General features: G+C 42.0%; 2 protein-coding genes across 5 annotated transcripts in view; one reads left to right on the top strand and one right to left on the bottom strand.

Annotated features, from left to right (window-relative positions):
• LOC128305018 (germinal-center associated nuclear protein) overlaps positions 1–22305 on the bottom strand; it is a 37814-nt gene that overhangs the window by 14197 nt on the left and 1312 nt on the right. For 2 of the 4 annotated variants that reach the window (XM_053042290.1, XM_053042291.1), the window contains exon 4: positions 22125–22225. The exons of 1 other annotated variant lie outside the window; for it this stretch is intronic. In XM_053042290.1, the coding sequence (XP_052898250.1) occupies positions 22136–22225 (90 nt within the window). In that variant the 3' untranslated portion in view covers positions 22125–22135. Of the gene's footprint in view, positions 1–22124; positions 22292–22305 lie in introns of those variants that run through there. One more of the 4 variants, XM_053042293.1, reaches the window with a different exon arrangement.
• Positions 12098–22133, top strand: LOC128305017 (carbonic anhydrase 7). Its single transcript, XM_053042288.1, has 6 exons — positions 12098–12245; positions 18522–18566; positions 19538–19702; positions 20523–20661; positions 20734–21067; positions 21398–22133. Exons 1-6 carry the CDS (start codon positions 12098–12100, stop codon positions 21734–21736), a joined length of 1170 nt encoding a protein of 389 aa, XP_052898248.1. The 3' UTR covers positions 21737–22133.

A 22305-nucleotide genomic window follows, 5' to 3' on the forward strand; every position in this document is an offset into this window, starting at 1 on the left:
GCTCGAGGCATATGCTCGCAATTTTAAATGTTTGGCTGTTTTGGGTTTTTTTTATCGTTGTAATAAAATTCAATGACTTCAGCATTCCCATTTCATATCGAGGATTGTTTGCTCTAGCTTCTCTTTGCTTCTGGTTCATGTTGGGTGATAGTTCATGATTACTCTTTTTATGTGCATTTTCGCTCCGCTTGAATGTCATGCTTTCCGTAAGACAAGGGGATCCCATATCTATGCTTCTATTTGTGATCTACCTAAATCCTCTAATAAGAGAATTGGAGAAAATATGCTCTGGAGAGCAAGACTGCATCACAGTATATGCTGATGATATTTCTGTAATATCGTCATCACCAAGTAAACTTCACAGAATTAAAGAGCTAATCGCACAATTTGGAGAGGAAGCTGGGGCCAAGTTGAACGTAACTAAATGCAAAGGATTAGACGTAGGACACACAGCAAATCGCAACAAGATATCAATATCGTGGCTCAATAGTACTCAAAACATAAAAGTATTAGGAGTAACGTTTATAAATGATGTACGTTTAATGGGCAAAAAGAATTGGGATGAAGTGTCAAAAAAAATAACGTATCATATATGGCTCCACAATCACAGAATTCTGAATTCGTTTCAAAAGGTCAAAATCTGCAACCAGTACATTCTACCCAAGCTATGGTACATTGCCGCACTGTTTTCTCCACTGAACTCACAGATCAGCAAAATTAAGGGAGAAATAATGAGATTTGTTTGGGACAGAGGGAAACTAAGAATTCCAGCTCAAACGTTAGCGCTACCAACTAAAGAAGGTGGCCTTGGTCTTCAGATGCCAGATCTGAAGAGTAAAGCTCTGTTGACAAATAGATACACAAAAACGATAGAATTCACAACTATATCCAAGCTTGCATTGCAAAACACAGACAATCCACCCAATATTTCAGCTTCAAACCTTCCCTGCATAAAATCCGTTATACAAGAAACAGCATATCTTCCGAGGAATATTAGAGAAAAATTATCTAGTAAGAGCATTTACGAACATTATTTAAGACAACTACCACAACCGAAAATATGTACACAATACCCGTCCAAAAATTGGAAGCAAATATGGAGAAATCTACACAATAGCAATATGACAAGCAACCAGAAAAACCTTTACTTCTATTTAGTTCACGGAAAGGTACACAACAATGAAACGCTTAAAAAAATGAAAATTAGAAACTCCGAACTATGTGAAAAATGCAATGAAATAGAATCGCTAGAACATAAATACGCAACTTGTCCCATGATGAAAAAAAAATGGGAAATTTTTCTAAATCTAACCAAACAATCAATTTGTACAAAAACTCAAAGCTGGGAAGAACTAGTTTTCCCTGATACCACGAAGAAAAGAGCAATTCTCAAACAATTTATTAATTACATAAATGCAGTTAATCATAACTCCGATGTAGACATAAGTGAGGAATTATTAAGTATAGAATTTTAGACTAAGATATTTTATATTGAAATACAGTTTTTGTTTAAATCTTTAAAAAAAAAAAAAAAAAAAAAAAATGCTTTCGAAAGTAGTGGATACTCATGCACATTATTTGTCTTTCAGGAAATTCCAATAATCGTGTGTATTTCTTCTTCCTTTTTTCTTGTAGTGGATAGTTTTCACAGAGCGAAAACATCAAATGTTTAAACGTATAACGAGAGGGTCGTCTTCTTTGCAAAACTCCTGCTTCCATTTTTTTGCTGATACTTCCACATCAAAAAACTGAAAAAGGATTTTAAAAGATACAATACACGGGCCATGTAACGATAGACGTCACGCATTGCTTTGAAGTGTTCGAATTATTTGACAAGCGGCCTGGGAATACACATCATCAAGCGTCAACATGCATAACATGGGTTAGTTTGAAGAATGAAACTGATTCTCGTTTCCCAGTGTTGCTTCAGGTTCATGAAACGTCTGAAAACAGACATTTGCCAGCCACCTACACCTAACTAATCACTCCTCTTGCGTCAAACATCACATCAAACCACCGCCATAGCCCAACCAAACCTAACAATTATTGAACACTGTTAAAGTATGAGGGTGCGAAAGTGGACCCTTACCGTCATCTGTTTACACAGGATCTACTCAACCGACATCATGCTTTGACGTACTGAATGAGATTTAATTTGTACGAAGAAGAGATTCGTTAGCTTCAAACGACAGCAACACAAACGGGAAAAGCCACATCGTACGCCTAACTCGAGCCCTCGGGAAAGTTTGGCAAGCTACTAACTAAGCACACCCGACTAAGAAATACTTTAAAGAGCAGAAAAAGAGTCTATCTCAGAAGCGATGGTAAAGAAAAATGTAACAACATGATCATCACCCATGGCAACACGAACAGTTTCTACCTACACACTCCCGACCTGTTGATTGAAGGTTATGTTGTGCGTACAGAACTTGGCAACACAGAAATATGGGAATCACAAACAGAGTACAATACGCTATCGGATTAAGCGTTCGATTTAAACGCGTTTATGTGCAAAGTTGTAGGATTTGCGCTTTGTCTCCCCCATCATTCCAGGATTTGTTCTGGTTTATTTATTTATTCGCAGTAAATTTAGCAGCATTAGAACGCTTGCTTGGACACAACAAGGAACACGGCGTGGAAAACAAAAACCGTGCGATAATATTGATGCTTTTACATGGATTTCCCGCTTCCGGGAAGGGTAAGAACGGTGTTTGGCAGTGGCGCTAGTGGAAATCGCAATGCCGCATACTCCAGCGATTGAAGGTTTCAATTACGAAAAAATATGAACATTCAACCAGCAGTATCGATGGGGATTTTCATAAATCATGGAGCATTAGCTCCAGGCTGCAAGCTAGCTGGAATTCATTTGTTGGTGGGCGAAACGGATGTCCATCAGCAAAACATAAAACTCGATCAGTGCCGTACGGCGTCCCTCGAAGGCATGGGTTTGAAATGTTAGATAAGTAGTGGCGGAGATGAAGAACGAAGCATTTCCCTGTTCCAATTTTCCACGAAAAATGCCCCCTAGGATGTGGAGGCGTGTCGAGAACAGTTACAGAAGTTCCGCATTCATGTCCGAATGGGGCGGCAGTAAGTTCTGTTCGAGATCCAGATACAGGCTATTTGTCAGTGAACAGTGGAAGAATTTCATAACCGGGAACCGTTTGGTGGGCAACTGTGGAAATTACGTGTGCAACTGGGAGAGGGCTGACAAATTGAACGTGAAGGTCCGAGTGATGGCTTTGCTGGTTCGTTGATTCGGACATTTTGGTGTACATGAGTCCGTCTAATATCTGTCAATTGTGTCACACTCTGTAAGTGAATCTGTGTAGCGTAAACAAAATGCACGATCGTTATCATGAGTGTTGGACAAATATATTCAACTACAGGAAATCGCATAGCAAAGCCGGAAAGTTCAACAAAATCCACGTGTTCGTCGTCTAAGGAAGCATTGTTGGTTTTTGTAGGAACATGCAGACCAGGTCACTTCAATCGTGTCGAAAAGGCAAACGAACTAGCCGCGTTGCGTTGACACATACTTGAAAGAAAAGTTCAAGCGGTTTTTCAAATGTTTAGTTCAAGTTTTTGCATCACACAGCAAAATTATACCCTGCCATGGAATTTCCCTAGTCAGCATCGATAGACTTATTCATCATGCACGCTTTGTCATCCAAAAAAAAAATGAAAGTTGCTCATCTCACCTTGTTCTTCACAGTGGCTTCTCCACTAAGTGTCACCCAACTTGAAGAAATTCTTCTCGCCTCGTTGATGAGTCGGTTACGTTGAGAACAATCGTTTGACACTTCACAGGCAAACACGAACGCAATAAGAGCACAGCCAGTGACACCAAAGCGTTTAAATCCACGTGTGAGGAGGTGTCAGCATCTACAAGCGCCCAATGCTCATTAGCAGCTCACGTCTTTGCGGTTAGCCACTTATCCTTCCAATTTCACCTTACCATCCGTCGGTATGACCCTTCACACTAGCTTACAACCGTTATAACAATTTGGAATATTAATTTCCATTTTGCAACACATTCTTTGTAAGGTTAGGAATCCGTTTCCAACTAACTTTCCACAGCAAAGATGAATCACGATTCAGTATGTCGTTTCAAATTTGAAGCGCTTCGATACGCGAGACACAAACGTCGCTAACAGTGATGCGATCCTTGGACGTGTCAGGCAAGTGTGATCCTTGCGCGCGAAAGCGTGACTGCGAACTGACTGAAATTTGTCCAACGTCAGCGAATATCTAGCACCACCAGCAACAGCAGCGATAGTCAAGCATTTGCAGACTCTTGCTGTTGGTCGTCCCTTCCTGCATGGTGTCTTTTTCCTCGCTTTTCCAACCTGCCCGAGTCGTGCTCTCGCGCGTGGAAGCGAAACCGAACGCGAGAAAATTACTCCGACTGCTGTCCTTCGTTTGGTGCCTTGCTTGAAGCAACCGAGCGAGAGTGGATGCTGTTCCATTTCGGTCGCTCAGCAAAGGATCTCTACGGTTGTGTGTATGTTGTGGTGGCCCTTTTCGCAACATTCGCATGCTCTACTGCAAGCTCTGCTGTTCTCTCGCTTTTCTTCTCTCGCAAAACTGCACCGCGATAACACGATATCAATCGTCCAAGTGCCCTTATTCTAGACTCACTTGTCGATGATAAAGGAACCTTCAGTAGTTGCTCCTCAGAACCTCCTGCCAGCGAGAAGTTACCACAGCAAGCCGGAAGTAACCCGGTCACTAATTTCAAAAACCACATCATCCATCTGCTCTATCAGCCGCCTTAGGAAGGGGTTGCTGAAGTATTCTTCGCTTAGCTTGCTTCAGTTCTTCGCTTAGCTTGTTTCAAGAGCTTCTAGTCACTCGAAGCCGTGGAGAAAAGAAACACAATCAAGTTTGACAAGAAGCAACAAGCAGAAGTTCGTTAAAGCTTGCTCTGGCGGTATCGCACAGTGGTTCGTGGATTCGAATTCTACTTCATCCCAATATTCCAATGCTTCAATGCTCCAATATTGTAAATAGAGCTGTCATGTAGCGTTGTCGCGAGCAAACGGACTTCGCATACTGTCCATAGCCGAGACGCTTTTCTGGTACGTCAATTTGAATAATCGGCTCTGGGTGAACAGATGGTGCTACGGTATTCTCGTCCATCTATAAATTGCGGATAAAAAACAGTTCCGAGAGCCAAATTTCTGAAGAATTCGACATCCTGGCTACTCAAAACCATTCAAGAGAAAAACAGAAAGCAAAGATCAATCGTTTAACAGGCTCCGTATCAATGATCCGTCTGACATTGACTGAACACAAATTTCATTACCTTACCTCGTTGAGCTTACCACCGTTTCTCCAGTGGCAAGATGTCATGCTTTAGTTTATCGGCTAGGACAACCGTATTGAACCGTGGTACAGAAATATACAAACAATTCGTATGAGGTTGTACGATCTTTTTGACTCACTTGACAGCTAACTTTTCCTAACTTTTTACATCCTAATCCTCACAGCTTTCTTCCTATCACCATCGGCCGCAACAGTTGTTTGGAACAAAAACGAGGTTAAAGGTTACTCCTATTTCGATTGTGAGTATCATTCTGCCTTGCGTCTTTGAACTGACGACTTTTCCATCTCGTTTTTCTCGTGATGAAATTAACGAACCGTAACACCGGAGAAGACTACGGTCGTTGTAGCAGTATTTAAGAAAACGTAAGAGATGCTAGCTTGTTGCTTCTTTCTTGATTAGCATACTTCAAGATAAACACCGAATGAAAATCTTAGCAAAAAGCAAATCCAAAACATTTTCAGCAATAGAAGGCTCGTAGTAAAAACACAACGCCGCATGTAGTGAAACACAGTTGTTCAAGATGAAAACAAATTGTTTGTTTCAGTACGGTAGTGTGGGTGTTTGAAATGACACCAAACGAGCAGAATACGGCAGAATATTCAAGAATTCACCTTTATGATGGATGAGACGAAATTGAATAAAATGTAACAACCGAAACCACAGTGAAATCAGTGATCAGTGAAATGGGAGGTATTCTATGCAAGAGAGATTGGATGGATGAGAAAATAACGAATTCGAATGAGATTGGATTAGATTCTACCGCCGAAAGGGTGGTGAATTGGAGTTGGGGAAGCATATTAATTTATTAAAACATTATTTCCAGAATGCAAAAGCTAATGTACTGATGGATAGGGGAAAGGTAAAATTAAATAAGAAGCTAAGCAAAACCTAAAGGAAAATAAGGATCAACTGAAAGACAAATCTGTAAATCCAAAAAGGAAAAAAAAACGCGAAGGTCAGGCAGATAAGAAAATCAAAGCACGTATCATGGCGCGTAGATGGCAATACAAATGATGCTATTGAGCACAAGTGTAAATGGGAAAAGCATAATAATTGGCAGAATGGATTGCGAAAATGTTTAAAGCGCACGGGAAAAGGGAATCTTATCATTTCAAAACCATAAATCCACAAATGAACCGTGAACGGCCAAAAGAGACAGCAAAGTTACAACTTCGTACAACTAAACTCGCGCTAATGCTTGTTCCCTCTCTATTGGGGTGTACAAAAATCGTGGAAGAAAAGTTAGTTTCTTGAGCGAATAAAGTTAACGCTTTCCAATCGATCACATTTTGGAAAACATCCCCTGTTCTGGCGTCCTGTTACCTTGGTAGCGTCGTGAAACTTTTTCGTAACGTAAGCGAGATCGAACGGATGTAAACAGACCGATGTTCTACCTTTATCTTGCGTACACTTAGATAGGGTTAAAGAGAATTTCGCTTCATGCTCAACCATCTACGGTACGGATGAGCTTTTAGTTGGGAACATTTCGCGAGAAAAGAATATGGTTGGTGTGGAAAATGTGTGATAATTTGATTTTAGCTTATTCACACGTATGAGCAAAGGAAACGTCTGTGTGGGATGAATGTGTGGTACAAACGTTCATTAAACATTTAACGCGCTTGTTTGCGTTGCGTTGCAAGTAAACATGGTTGGTAAACTTGGTAACACTAGTTTGCATGTGGTGTAGAGTTATAGTTTGTGGTGTAGTTTTTAGTAGAAAATGTTAGACAGTAATGTCAGCAATAGCTTAATAACTAGAATACTTGGTGTGATGTTATTTAAGAAACCGTTTTCCAATAGTACGTCTAACTTTTCCAATTAGGTCTAATCATATTACGTTTGATCATTTTCGATTGATCGTCGATGATTTGTGGTCGAGTAAATCAAAAGAATCCTTCCCCAGTGTCCTTCGTCTCTGTGCTTCGGGTCAATGTCTCCAGAGAGGTATTCACTCAATAACTTCTTCCACCATGGTTGAATATCGCTACACACTTTGGTTGAGTGAAGGAACCTTACATAACCTACCCGAAAGCTTAAAGTCCATTAGCTAGCCAAACGCAAACATAAACAGCACACCTCGCACACAAGGAAACGTATAGGAAATAGACGATTTCTTGACCCGCAGTGAGACAGACGGGATGGAACGACGGATGGCAAGCTGTTGCGCATCATTTCCATTCCGATTCCCAGGGCAATACGCTGGCGATTGTCAACGTTAGCTTTTCCCATTCCTGTTTGACGATATTGAACCAATGTTCCGATGTGTTCCCGCCGCTGGAAGACACGCATCGAAACTTTTTCTCCCAAGGCAAGGGGACAAGAAATAGGGCTTATTCCTTAACGCAACAAATCGAACATCAAGTTATCGTATCATGATGATTGGATGTGAGGATAAGCGTTAATAAGAAGTCGCTCGGAGGAGGTGAGGACTAATGATATGGAGAGTAATTTGGAAAAACAAAAAGTTTGCCCCGGCTACTCTTGTGACATCCTCATTCCACCATTGCACCATTCAAAGACAAACACTATTGATAATTAATTTCAGTCAAGAATCCCAGAGCACAATCATTCGCCAGACATGCTAGCATCGAACAAAGACATGAAATGATCTCGATCGGCACGACTCAAAGAAATATAAAGTTTTCTTAAACCTCGCTCAATTTCTCAGGTCCTTCCAGCTTGTTGCTTTAGATTTGCATTGCACTTACAGGTACAAGGTAGTCTGCTACTTTAAACTGTTTGTTTTGAACGATTTTAATGGGGCAAAACACTGTTTCATTGGATTGGTAGTGTTGTGCTTTCAAGCACCACTTTGGAGCTTCTGAGAAATACACAACAAACGGATATTTTCATCTTTAACGATACTAAATTTTCGATTTTTAGGGGTTAGATTTCCATTTTTGGCATGAAATATTGAAATAGAATAATTAAAAAAAAAAATAAAATAAAACCAAACCAGTTTACCATAAGCGATGCCAAAAAAATGTTATTGCTTTACGATCCTTCCGAAACATTTCTCAGAAGTCGAATGTGCTAAGGACACACGTTAGTAAACTGTTTAAGGATTGCCTACGAGAACGGATGGTAAACAGTTCTGTTGGTACCCGTGTTAGGTTTCATTCTCAGCTACATTTGATGTTGCTACGAGCTAGGAAGCAGAAGATGGTTTCAAAGAACATAAAAAATGAATATGTTTGATTTTTCTCGATTGTGAAATTTACACACTAGAAGTTGATTCAAGAAAATCTACATTACGGCCACCTAATTCGTTGGAACTTATCTGATTCCGATGAATTTGAGGCAAATCAATTCAAACGGAAAATCATACAATAAAAGAGAAGGTGGGATGATACTACCGGTTTGGAAGCCTTATATATATCGTCAATGTCAGTAGCTAAAAAAAATATTAAAAACGAGCTTTTGAATGTGAAAAACAAACAGTTAACCCAGTGAAGCCACTCTCGACTTTTCATACGCCATACTGCATCGAACTAATTTTCTCGTATACAAGTTTTGCATTCAACCTGCCATACTGAAGCGTTGCATAGTGGGTAAACTGTTGGTCATAAAACGTGCTATTTTTATTTTCATGTTTAATCATGATTTAAAAAATTACTATCTACTATTATCTTCTTTTTTATTGGCACAATAGCCTCAACAGGTCTAGGCTTGTAGCATTCTTTGACTTTAACATACAATGATCAACAAAATAATAATAAAGTGTGGTTTGAAAAAAAAAAAAAAAAAAACAATCCAAAGAGGATTTTTCCGAACTCAAACGGAAAATCCTTGATTTAGGTCAGGTGCAAGTGAAATGTATCCTGTGTAAGGAATCTAAGAGCCCATTAGCTTTAGTTCATTTACATTACCACTTGTGATTTCATTTTCACTGATAGGTAGATTTGTGATTCAAATCATACAACGCGCAATAACTAGCAGCAGGTAGAATCACATCCTTGACCTTACCAATGCCACAGACAAACGATGATTGAATAAAGATTTCATTTATTCATTTAGGACAATCCTATTCAATTTTCCGGTGGACTTGCAATAAATTGCTGTTCCACATTTTGTTGCAAAGGGCAGTGGGGCCGGTGGAATGTCCTGAAGTCGTCCTGTTTGCATTTCCACGTGCACGCTCATCTATCTTCGTAAACATTGGGTTTCATCGGGCTGAGGAAAGGAAGCATGCTGCATTTTTAATCCTCTTTAACAACTCTTTCTCCCAACCCTTCAGGGAGGATTTTGTTCCTCCGCTTGTGTGACGTTGTTAATGTGCCGATGGACACAACAATCAGCCCCGCCAGAATGGACGACGATGGCGCCGAAAAGGTGGAAGAAGCGTTCGTGTTAGTTTCCCAAGCCCAGCTATGGTCGAGGGAGCAAATGTTGCACTTTGTTGGGGCGTCTGTGTGTCTTGTTGGGGGTGTAGAAACGAACGCCAAACAAGACCGATGGCGGGTGAAAGAGATACAACGAAAACAATATAAATCACCGTTGGCCACGAAGAGGGAACCAAGCACTTAGCGAACGGCACGAGTGTAGGAATGAATGCAACAGCTGACGCACTCAGTAAAAGCAGTACTTACAACAATGCGCTTGTCGAATCCACCCGTGAGGTACCGTTTTTCACATTTGACATGAAATCCGTGTTGAAATTAGTCGTTTACCGAATATATTGAGCCATCCGAGGGTATGTCTTCATCGCTATTGGAGTTATCGTTGTTGTCACAAAAATTAGCACCATAAAATAACGAAATAGCGGTGGAGCAGGTCCTCATGTGGAGGAGACATGACGGAGAAGTAAATAAGCAATTTCAAGTGTGATTCTTTAGTTAAGTCATAAACTTAACAAATTATTACACTTTTTACCTAGACTGACTTAGTTATATATTTAAATGTTTTACCAAATGAAACAAATAGCAACTGCGGCTGATTTTTGTAGGATCATTCAGGATTAATTAGTAATGATTAGAGCTTTTTCAAGTGAGGAAGTAATTAATAAATATTCTTCTTCCCTTCAGCCTAAACATACAGTCACATATTTTAAAAACAACAAGAACAAAATATTACACTCATGCTTTCGTTTCGCGCGAAAATTCGTCAAACGTGGCAATTGCAACAATCAACAAATAAATTAGCGGTTTGCCGGACGATCCACATTTTGGGCCATGTGTGTTGAAGTGCCTGGTACCATTTAGCTTCTATCCCAATGCCACTAACCAAATTGTGTATGTTCTGTGATGTCATATTGGTTTGAGGCGATCACTCCTCAATTACCGCTCAGTACTGAGCTTAGACACATTTGCAGAGAAGAATTTTTTAAAAAGCTTTTTTGTATATAAATGGAACGGAAGTTAAACCGGGTACATTAAATGCAGGTACAATTTTTTGATAGATAAGAAGAGCTTGTTCCGGGAAGTGAATAATGTCGAAAATGTCCGATATGATTAGGCTGTTCGAGGGAGATTTCAATGCTCCTTCCTGCAACCGGCGATAAGAACCATTGCAGTGTTTCTCAAATCGCTTCGTGTCGATCCATTACATGCCGGCATGGTAACGCGCCCGCCGACTCTGTCGGTCATTCGGCCAACGATCGTCCCGCTAGCAGCTGAAGACCTGTACGCGGCGACAATTTATCATTCGATCCGGGCGACAAAACGTATTGTTCCGTTTGTTGGCGCGCTAAAAAGAGAGGGGGTACACGTGTCTCGGGAGAAAAATCAGATCGTCCGCTGGAACGGCGAGCGAGATCGGGAACGGGAAACGTGCGACACTTTTTCACGGCACCCCCGCTACCGCGCCAGGGGTTTATCAGTGACGGTGTTCCACCAGACACGGCTCAGTTCTTCACCGGACGTCGTACGGCTAGGACACATCGTGACATAAGACATTCCAACATCGGTTTGATCTCGCTCGCTCGGACACATCCGACTACCACAGGTGGGCAAGATAGAATTGTTCTCATGGGTGAAGGGAATGATGTGTGATTCAACAGTTTTCCACCTTCCTAACCAGTGCAGTGGGGCGAAGAAATAATAACCGGGCGAAAGGCGGACATTCGGCGGCTGGTCGGAAGGTGATTGGGCCCAGGCATACATAATGAAGTTGGAAATTGCGCTTTGCAAACTGTTAGCGCTTAAAAATTGACCACCAAAATTCCCAACACTCCAGAATCGGTGCGTGTGGATCAATTGTAAAAAGTTTTGGTGCAATCGTGCGCATGTGTGTGTGTGTGTGTTACGTTAAATTGTGCGAATCGACTTCCGAAGAGGGTGAAAGTGTCGATGTGCGTGCGATAATATCTATTCTCCTTCGATTGCAAGCGGGTGTATGGTGTCTTCGTCGTTGCAGGGACTTTCGGACGTAGCCGAACACAACACAGTCGAACCACGTGTAGCTCGGTGCGGAACCGTCCGTGCATCGGTTGTGACGATTGTGTGTTGAAATAAATTGATTTTATTGATTAATCGTTTCGCGAATAGTCGTCAGGCACCTATTTAGCCATCGATTTATAGTGGTGGAGACGACTTAAAAAAGAATGCACATTTCTTCAATGGAACCGGGGTGGAAAACTCAAGTGAACATCCAATGAGTGAGTGTACTTTTTGTTTGATTGGTTATCTGTTGTCATTACAGAGTGAGGTTACATCTGTTTCGAGTGTCGATCGCGTGTAATCACGGGTCTGAGAATTGGTCAAGACCGTGGCTAAAGAACTTCAAGCCGTATCTGCCGAATCAACTGCACCACCAGCATCATATCTCATGATGACGGCGGCGACGGCAACGACGAAGACGACAGTAATAACAACGGCGACGACCAGTGTCAGCCATTGTAGTAGAAGCCACCGAAGAAGAGGCATTAGTGCCAGCAGTGGCGGTGTTATGCTAATCGCATCAATTTTGGTATTATCAGGTAATTTTCCAATTTAACACCACATTCTCCGCACGCTTCACGACTTTGCGCTTCCCAAAAGGGGACCTCCCCGACAAGGTGCATGGATGGAGGCGAAGAACATCTGATGTTGGAGTTTTAAATTTTATTTTTATTTTACGGGTCCATTGTGTTTCCCGCAGAGCACATGGGGGAGTGTTCTGACGGACGCTGTATGGACGGTGGCTAGGTGGAGGATACAGTAAACGAACCGGAAAAATGTCGTCCATATGCAAAACAAATAGCTCCACATGCTTCCAACAATCATGCAATGCGGGAGTAGACGTAACGTCTCGTTGTTTGCTCCCGCCCGGAAAGGATCTTCTCTATCTGGAACGGGTACTAGTCCTACGTAAATTCACCGTTTAGAAAGTAACATACTGCACTTTCAACGCCGCTAGTCGTTTAGTTCCAAAAAAAGAACTAACCTTAAATGAGCAGCTCCAGAAACGGTAACCGAAATAGAAGTTACAGACAGTTCAGGGCACAAGAATGGGGCCGGATTTGGAGGCCTTGCAAAAATTTCATTCAATTGAAGCTTGTTGACACACTGTCACACCACGTCCGAGTGTCTGACCAGTTGGGAGGAAGCTTGCAAATAATACGATTGGGATAATAAACGCATTGGGATTATACACGCTCTTGACAACGCATGCGATCGCGCAGTCTATCGCGTTCACTAGCTCAGGAGCATACAGGAGGTGGATGCTCGCTTTTACATAATATCGCTCCGCACAGCTTCCCTGCTGTTGTTCCGCTTGTACCCTAATCAGCTGATGCCGAATGAAATTGAGCGGTATTTAAGCATAATCACATCCTGCTGACAGGCGCATCACGATCACTGATCGATGCGCCAACCAAAACACTGCTGTGACGGTGCGGCCCTTATATCCGTGTGTTGGTGTCTCAAATGCTGACAGCTTTAATTATTTACGACACTTTTGCTATAAATAGGGTTCGCAATAGTAGTGAACTTCGGTGCACGGTACGGTGCCGCACCCAGAAATAATTTGCCCCAATGAAGCACCAAGAACCAAATGTGAGATGCTTTTTTTGTTATTTTGGGAGAATTTTTTTCATGAGGTAGTTTGTCAAACAGACTTAAAGTGAAGGTTTGGCCTACTGTAGCACCATCACTTCGGTATTGTACAAATGCTAGCCCCGTCTGCTTGGCTGTGGGCAAACAGTCAGGGATTTGCAAATAATAATGCGAAACATGAGCCGCACGAAAATTGACGGCACGGTTGTAAAACACCAGTGAACCGTGCGTGCTTGCGATGGGGCACACAAACCTTGGAAAAGAGTAAAAAATCAACTGTTTCCGTTCGAATTTACAAAGTACATTTTCTTCACAAGCAACTTGAACAGCGTTTGATCAACTGGGTTAGTACTGCATTGAAGGCAAGTTTTCCACGATGAATCACACACGCTAGGATTCCCTTCACCAATTGCAAACCAACTGTTGATTTTGGATACAAATCAATAAATTTTATCGAAGCTCAACTAAAATTTCTGGTCTGATAATTATTGCACGTGTGTGAAAAAATTATCGATGACTGAAAAATATACAAATAGCACCGAAAGACTGTGATATTTCACGACAGCTTGAGAATTCAACGTAAAGATTGTGTGATCTAGTTTGGGGATTTAGTGATATCTCACTAGTTCGGTGCGGAATTTCCTGTTCTATGAGCAACGGTGAAGAAAAATGTGCGCTCTAGAAGCAGTAATTGTTATTTTTATCTTACTTCATAGTAATTGATTTGGTGGTGTGTGGAGATCTGCATTTACGAAAAGCCCAATTTGTCTACTTAAACAATGGTTGAATTATCTAAAGTAATTCATTAATATCTTCTGATATCAGTTGTTGATTTACTGTTATTTTACTTTGTATACGTATTACTTTTCACAAATGTTGCGAAATATATTTTATCATAACATAACGAATCAGACAGATCATGCGTCAAGCACATGATCGCGTCAGCTGTTCACTATACAAAATTTGTCGCACTTGTTGCATTGAATAAAAATTAACTTTTTTCATTTTATTCTATCGTACTTCATTTCCTGTCGATTGCTCATGTGAATATTCATTGCATGTGACGTTTGTGAGTGTACCTAGAACAAACCCTACCGTAGACTGGGCAACAGTCCACACCGTGATCAAACAGCTGTGAGCTGCGATCGTCATATGTATGAATGGGATTTAGTTTTTGCTGTGCTGGTGCCAAACTGTGACATAATATTTTTGGGGGAAGAGAGTAGCACACGATAATGTAATGAAACAAAAAATGAACTTGAACTTCAACACCTAGACCTAGACAATACCACCGGTTTGGCAGAATGACATAAGAATGGTGCATGCTATAGCTCACGAAGAGCTTCCTCTTTCATAAGAATGAAGTGATAAAAGTGAAAAAATATCAGCTTATTTGTAGGTCGAATAACTTTAAGGTTGAAAAACATATATACGCATCGTAATATGTAGGACGACCCAAAAACACTATAAAAAGTGGCACCTTCACAAACGTTCACGTTTGAAGAGGTTATCAGTTTCTACCAGTTGCCACCGGTTCGGTAAGGAAATATTTCACCATCTTTCATTAAGAAGGGGAAGTACTAATGTGAAAGGATGCTGCACAAAAAAAATAAAAACAAGATAAACAAAAAAATAATATCAACAACATCATCCAAATCAAAACCCATTAAAACGATACAAACACCGGTGAGATGTTGACTGATGATGCACATTTGTAGGCGATTACTTGTACTCCACTGCCAAAAGGGATTGCGATAATACCCCCATAGCCGATCAGTTAAACAGTCAGCTGTCTACCTTGCCACCTCAGATGTCCGGATTGTACTGTAAACTTCCGGATTTGAGCGCATCATTCGGAAGACGTTGTCTTTGATGCAATTTTTCATCGCTATCCGCGTGACTTTCATCATTTACAAGCTTCTTTACCCATAACGTCACGATATCTCCCCTGCATGTTAAACGATTGACTAGTTGACATTGAACCTGAGGCCGGAAGGTTAAGCGACGTTTTCCACATTAAATCATTTGACTATTTCCCTCGCTTCATTGTTTGCGAGATGGTCACATTTGTCAGCGGCAAGTTGTACCGACGCCCTTTAAAAGGTGCCACAGTAACGAATGCCATTCATGATTGAGCTTTCCCACTGGAAAATGCACCAATGTTGGAAAACTTCAGCACCTCTTATGTAGTTGAGAAGGGGAAAAGACTTTTATAAACGCTCAGCATTGCTGTTGTTGACAAATTTATGTGTGATAAAAGTACAGGTGGAGGTTGCTACTGCACGCTGGACACCAAACCTGTCTGAGAACGTATTATGATTTATTGTGCTAACTGTAGAATGGATGAGAACTAAAGAAGATCTGCAATTTTCCAATTGCACTGCAAGATGCAAACTAGTTCCAAGTAGCTTCTTCTTTAAGGTTTACGCCAAGGTTGAAGAAGTGCTTCAACGTGGTACTCTCAGATGAGAGTGACATCATGGAGATAAATATATTATTTCTTCCCAGAAATAAGTTGCCTAGCAAAAAACCAAACAGTGACATAACGTTACTAAAGCAAGTAATGTTTCAAGTGGGTCTGACTCAATTGCATTATCAAAACAAGCTATCAGAGTCCCACGGAACTATCATCCAACATACTAAGGGTATCCAGGGGCTTACGAACTATTTCCATCAAACATATTTTAAACAATTTTCCCAGAATTACCGGGCGAAATTACGGTTGACATTAGTTTTGAAATAAAACCTTCAACAATGAGCTTTCAGATATTTTTTGTTGTTCATGATCGTAAAGTTCCATCGTTGATTAATTATCGGTTATGAGTTTCATAGTGAGTTTTAATACTGTGCGTTTAATGTTATTCCAATAGTTCAATGGCAAACAATTTTGGAATCTCGACTCTAGTACAACAGAAGAATCAAAAAAAACTCTATATGGCAAATCTATTAAGACAGCCTTATACACATCACACCTTACTTGGCGATGACTTGTCAAAAGAGATTGAATATCAAATTGCTGATTACATCTGAATACCAAATACCATTAGTGCCCCATCACACATACACAACCCCTCAGATCGTTAGAATAAAATATTCAACTTCCTCGAGTGCCCTTCCCGGATGTGTCCTAAATGATGCATTATCGAAGCTGCATTGATAAGCGTTGGAACACGGCCCTCAACGACTCTAGCCCTAACGACCGTCACAAAAACGCCTACATCCGCACCAAAACTGATCGCTACCTAGGGTTCTTGTTTTTGCAACAAAAAAAAAGCGAATTAATGAGACAACAGACGAACTGGCATCAACGCGTCACATCGCAGAGGATTGCCCCGCTCAGTGGAAATCTCACAACCACAGAAACTTCTTTCCTCCGATACGATCGACGCGTTGATTTATGACTCAGGAAAGAAAGACCGCGTAAGAAAGTAAACGTTCACTAACGGGTCATTAAGATCCAACCCGCATCACACTCAATAAGCCGACGATGGAGTGTCAATTGCGCTAATAATTTGTCATTAGAAGCAATTGTTACACGTGTGGGGGCGGTTCCCAGCCGCATTGTCGGACTTTGTCTCCACCGGCACAAGTGTCACTTTTCCTTGCGGAATTGTGCGGAATGGTCACAAAATGGAATCAAACGCCTACGGTAATGTACATCAAAACAACCATAAAACAAGCGTCTGATTGGGTGTCCCTTGTCAATTACGCGGATGCGGTAGGATTGCCGCGTCCAGGGAGAATCGCACACTTGCACTTGATCTTGTTGCACCAGCTGTTGCAATGGACAGCGAACGGTCCATATATCTACGGGAAGCATTTATGCAGTGTGTGTATTGGCTTTGAATGCTCACGTATCCTCTGCATGTGACTGTGATCCATTCTCCTCCTGACGGTGGCGGTGATTGTCATCAGTCGCGAATGGTTCCGCAGTGTTTTTGGATTTCATCCCAAGCCTTTCGGATATCAAGTGACTTGCCGGAACGTGCCCCAGCTTCTCATGGTTACATTCAATTAAATCAATAAAGATCATCAGCAAGCAGAGCGTCGTGCATAAGGGGATCAATATCACACCGCCCTACACTGGACACTGGTGTGTTATCACTTTACCGGATGACTTTATTATGCCGAGACATTAGAACGCAACTGGCTCCCAAGGGTTCGTCGCAAATGATCGGAAGGGATGTTCCGCACACAGGTTCAGGGTTAATCAATAACCTCTGGCCAGCGTTGACGAGGTCAAGTGACACGAGATTTAGTGTACAGATCCAAGCGCGCAACAGCACGCATGTTTACGCCAGCGATCACGAGCCGTCATGCACGCGGTAGTACCAAAAACTCGCGCTCATGTCGTGGCAATTTCATCACACGCGGCTTTTCAGCACAGCGCACCGCGCAACGATTGTGATGGTTTGCAGGTTCGCTACCTGAAAATTGCTACCACAAACAGTTGGTGCATGTGAGCCACGATCACGACCCAGACGGGAGCGGCACGAATCAGGAAGCCAAATTGATTTTTCCAATACGCGCAGAGAGCGCGCGTCGGGCAAACAAACAATTTCCACCCGGCTTATGGCGACGTAATGCAACGCCAACTCGGGGAAAGGAGGGAGAAAATATTCACTATTAACTACATGCCCAGGAATTGATGTGCCGGGCTAGACATAGTTGTCCTAAACCCATGAAAAGTTTAACTGTAGTCGGTGTTTCTTCGTAAGCGTAAGACTCTCGTGGTGGACGCGGTGATGATGTCTTTTGTGGGACATTACCTTCGCTAGTGACTGTTAAAATCTCCGGATGTTTCGCATCTGCGCCGGCCATGGAATCGCTATGACGTGAAGCGAACTATGCAAGCGCCCATTGCACTCCAGTGCTGCCAAGTATGCAATATCTTTGTGTACGACCACAAGGGATTGGTGGTTTTGCACTTCCAACACCATGTCATGGTTTTTAAGGTAGATTGGATGTGGCCATGTCGTAAATCCATGACCGCTGGAACCAAAAAACCTTTGTGTAGGTCGGTCACAAAACGTGCTATGTATAGTAGCATCAAAAAAAAAAAAACATCGATCATGTACACCAACCATTAACCAAGTCGTCATAATTTACGGTCAATTTTTGTATGCAACCCTCATGTCGATAGTTCTTAGTTTCTGGTTGTCCGTCTTCTTGGCCCTTTTTAACCAATCTTTTTTCCTTCCTGCCTCCTTTCTTTACAGTTCATTACGGCCATGCACAGGATTTTGGATATGATGGCGATAAGGGTGAGGTTAATACAAAGTTTTCTCTTACGCCGTTGATCGTTCGTCGTGAGATAATCATCGAACATTGTGCCTACCACCATCGTAATCTATTTCCATCGTAACACGCACATACAGAATTTACAGGGGGTAGTGTAAAAAATGCATTACAGCTACCAATTCCGATGCCATGCACAATTATTTCATTAAAATCTAATTCCATCCAGTTGTCACAACACTATTTGTGGAGGGACAACACCGATTCACGATAGAAGAAGGAAGCGAACGGATGGCCATTATACTGCTCGGGAAATTTTGCTGCGTGCCTTCATGTAACGATTCCCGCAGGACTGGTGTTGGGGAAGTCAGGTGCTTCTATTCACCACCACCAGCACACATCGAAGGGCTCACGTGAAATTATCATCAGATAAATGGATTCGATTCACAACACCGGAAGAGGGATGCGAGATTGTGCAGGCAGAACAAATATTGCCCACACCGTGTCTTCCAAGTGCATTGTCATGCACCTGACTGCAGCACATGCACTGCACTGCACTGCTTTCACAATCGGACCAATCGGACACTGGACGGCCCCCCAGATGCGCAACTGGAACCACATGTGCTCCATTTGCGTGGGATAATTAAATTGTACACTTGTCGATGTTGTGTCGCGTACGAGTTATGAATAATTGATTCGAGTTGTTCTCTCCAGCCTGTGTTACATCGTCACTATTGCGATCGTTCACTTAGCTCTTGTGCGATCGTTGTGGTGATCTGAACAGACGCTGTGGTGTAGTAGGAATCAGTAGGAATGTTACAAAGAAGATAAAACGATTAATGAAAACAAGCAGTTTAGAAGTTCCACGTGCTTCACGTGATGCGTTCTATTCCTCTGATATGCGTCATACTAACAAAAGATCGTTGCGGCTATTTTGTAGCACAACATTTAATACGCTTCTCTAGCAGACATTTCTTGCTTCTGTCAACTTTCCCAGGACCATCGCACTGGGGTGAACAGTATAATTCCTGTACCGGCAAACATCAGAGCCCCATCAATATTAACTCTTTGGACGTGAAGAAGGTCAACCTACCACCGCTAGTGTTTCAGGGTTTCGATGTCGCACCTCGGGAAACGAACCTGACCAACAACGGTCATACAGGTAAGTGGCCGCCCCTATGGAGAGTTACGCAGCGACTTAGGTTTCTTCGTTTCTAATAACTGCACATGGTCTAGGCATGCGTTCTGATTATTAAAGACAACTTTATGAAGACGAAACAGACGAAATAGTGCACGGAAAGGCTTAAGCTACCTTCGATGTTGCTTAAAAAACTAATTAGAACCCACTCTAAATTGGCCGTTTTCAAAGGTGTATAGATAAGGTGTGCCTTGTCGAGGAAACCGTCAGCACGGTGAAGGTTAATTAGTACGCGTCAAATGTTATGTATCCCGCCAATTGACCAACGAAGGTTAGTGGGACGATCGCTAGGTAAAGACGATAACTGTTAGTGCATTTTTCAATGGCATGATGGCTATGCATTAAAAGCTTATGATAAGAAATACGTTTTATGACGTGTGTAAATTGCTTACAGTAATTATCATAGCTCGTTTGCTACTTGCAAAACATGTTTTTGCGCAAGTGTTGTAAAAATCGTCACTTGGAGTTGCGATCATTCGCAGAAGAAATAGCAATGTTACACTTTTTCCTTCCAAACGCACAAAAGTTCGATTTGGTGTATGACGAACGGTATGATTGAAGTATGAAGCTGTCAACCCTGAATCTGCTAACCAGTATGTTAAACTACGACCACACAGCACACACATCCTTTGCTGATCTTTGATGGCGTCTTCGATCGCGCCACGTGCCATTGTGCATAGTGACGGTCACGCCTAGCGTGATGTATTTTGAATTAGCATCATTAGCTTTCCACATCACCATACCATTTCTAAACAGCCAACCCTATGCTCTTCTCTGTTCGCAGTGGTAGTCACGATGGAGTCGGAAGTGACGCCGACAGTGTCCGGTGGACCACTCTCCGGTGTCTACGAATATTCCCAGCTTCATTTCCATTGGGGCGACAATGATACCTTCGGCAGCGAGGACATGATCGATAACCATCGGTAGGTGGAAGAAACTTTACGATGCCAAACCTGCCTACAACATTATCCTGATCCTATGATCCTTTCGCTTAGTTTTCCCATGGAGCTGCACATTGTGTTCTACAAGCAGGAGTATAAAAATGCTCGAACGGCACTTAACCATCCCGATGGATTGACTGTGCTGGCGTTCTTCTACGAAATCGCCCCAGAAGACAATCCCATGTATCAGGAGTTTATTGAGCTGCTTGGAAATGTCACTGGAAGCCATCTGTCCGAGCGTTTCGACACACCACCATCGCTAAAGGACTTGATCGCGAAGGATCTGCTCCATTACTACACATACGATGGTTCACTGACGACACCACCCTGCAGTGAGGTGGTCACATGGATCGATTTCAAGGAACCGATTTTGCTGTCACACGCACAGGTGAGTGTGAGTGTGATGAACAGTTTGCTTAGTAGCCCGCTGTTAATTCAATTACGCCCAGTCTATGAACAATCTTTTATCTATAAAAAGATCTAACTCAAGGCGGTTCACTTGGGCGATCTTGTCTAAGACTAGCTAGCGACGTATTTGTGACGCCTCAATTAACACTAATCCTATTTTTACTTCTGCAACGAATCATTTTGTCACGATCAATGTTAACACCGCAAAATAATTAAACGACGGTTGGTATCCACGAGATACAATTTAGACACTAAAAGTATAGAATATAGAGGAGAGGACAGCGTTCTAAAATCTATCACTTAATTGCAGGTGCAAGCATTCAGAGCACTGGAAAACGAGGAGGGCCATCCATTGACACACAACTTCCGGCCTGTGCAACCGCTAGGCGACCGAGTGGTGCTCTACAACACGGATGAACTGATCAAGGAGATCGATCTGGAAAAAGAACATCCCGTAGAACCGGAAGGTGTTGACACAAACAAAATTGATACCCCCAAATCGGACGAAGCGATACACTCGCCGAAGGATCCTAGCGTTAGGAAACATCCTCGCAATGCAGCTTCGTCGCAATTCATGACCCAATGGTCAGTATTAGGTGCCGCATTAGCGGTGATATGGACCGTGCTTTGTTGCTCGGATCGCTGCTGAATGACCCGATCACCAATGTTGTAAATATAGTGAATAGACAGTCAAGCACACATATGGCAAAAATGCTGGTGTTAGTTCCGACCAAAAAAACTACCCGTTACACTGTTACCAGAGCTGCTAGAGAACCGTGATATAAACAAAATGCGCACAAGTTGAGCAAATTTTTAGATCTACAAAATATAGCATATTCGGATCACAAATAAGGATTTTAGAATAGATTAACCGCTTAGAAAAATTGGCATAAAACTATCTAAAGATTTAAATAATGCCTACCTTTTTGAATGGTCATCGGACCGAAGCTAGCAGAGGGTTAGTAATATTATGTTTTTATTAAAATATCACAGTCGTCAGCAAATTGACGATGCGACTCTCAAACACTATAAATATGCACCGATACAACTATTCGTAAACCCCGTCAAGCAACATCCTCGAAATATTTCGGCAACGTTCTAATACATCCTCGATGGGAGAAACTTTTCGTGCTCGGATCTAAAAAAGGTACGCACAGCGGATACACGGTACAGATCGCTATCTCACAAACGACTATCGGCGTTACTGCCTCCGCGTAA

The sequence above is a fragment of the Anopheles moucheti genome, chromosome 3 (genome assembly GCF_943734755.1).
Source record: "Anopheles moucheti chromosome 3, idAnoMoucSN_F20_07, whole genome shotgun sequence".
NCBI lineage: Eukaryota > Metazoa > Arthropoda > Insecta > Diptera > Culicidae > Anopheles > Anopheles moucheti.

Coding starts and splice junctions, on each gene's coding strand:
- LOC128305017 (XM_053042288.1), top strand. CDS start 12,098: ATGACGGCGGCGACGGCAACGACGAAGACGACAGTAATAACAACGGCG. Junction 12,246..18,521: donor ATCAATTTTGGTATTATCAG/GTAATTTTCCAA, acceptor CTTTCTTTACAG/TTCATTACGGCCATGCACAG. Junction 18,567..19,537: donor TGGATATGATGGCGATAAGG/GTGAGGTTAATA, acceptor CAACTTTCCCAG/GACCATCGCACTGGGGTGAA.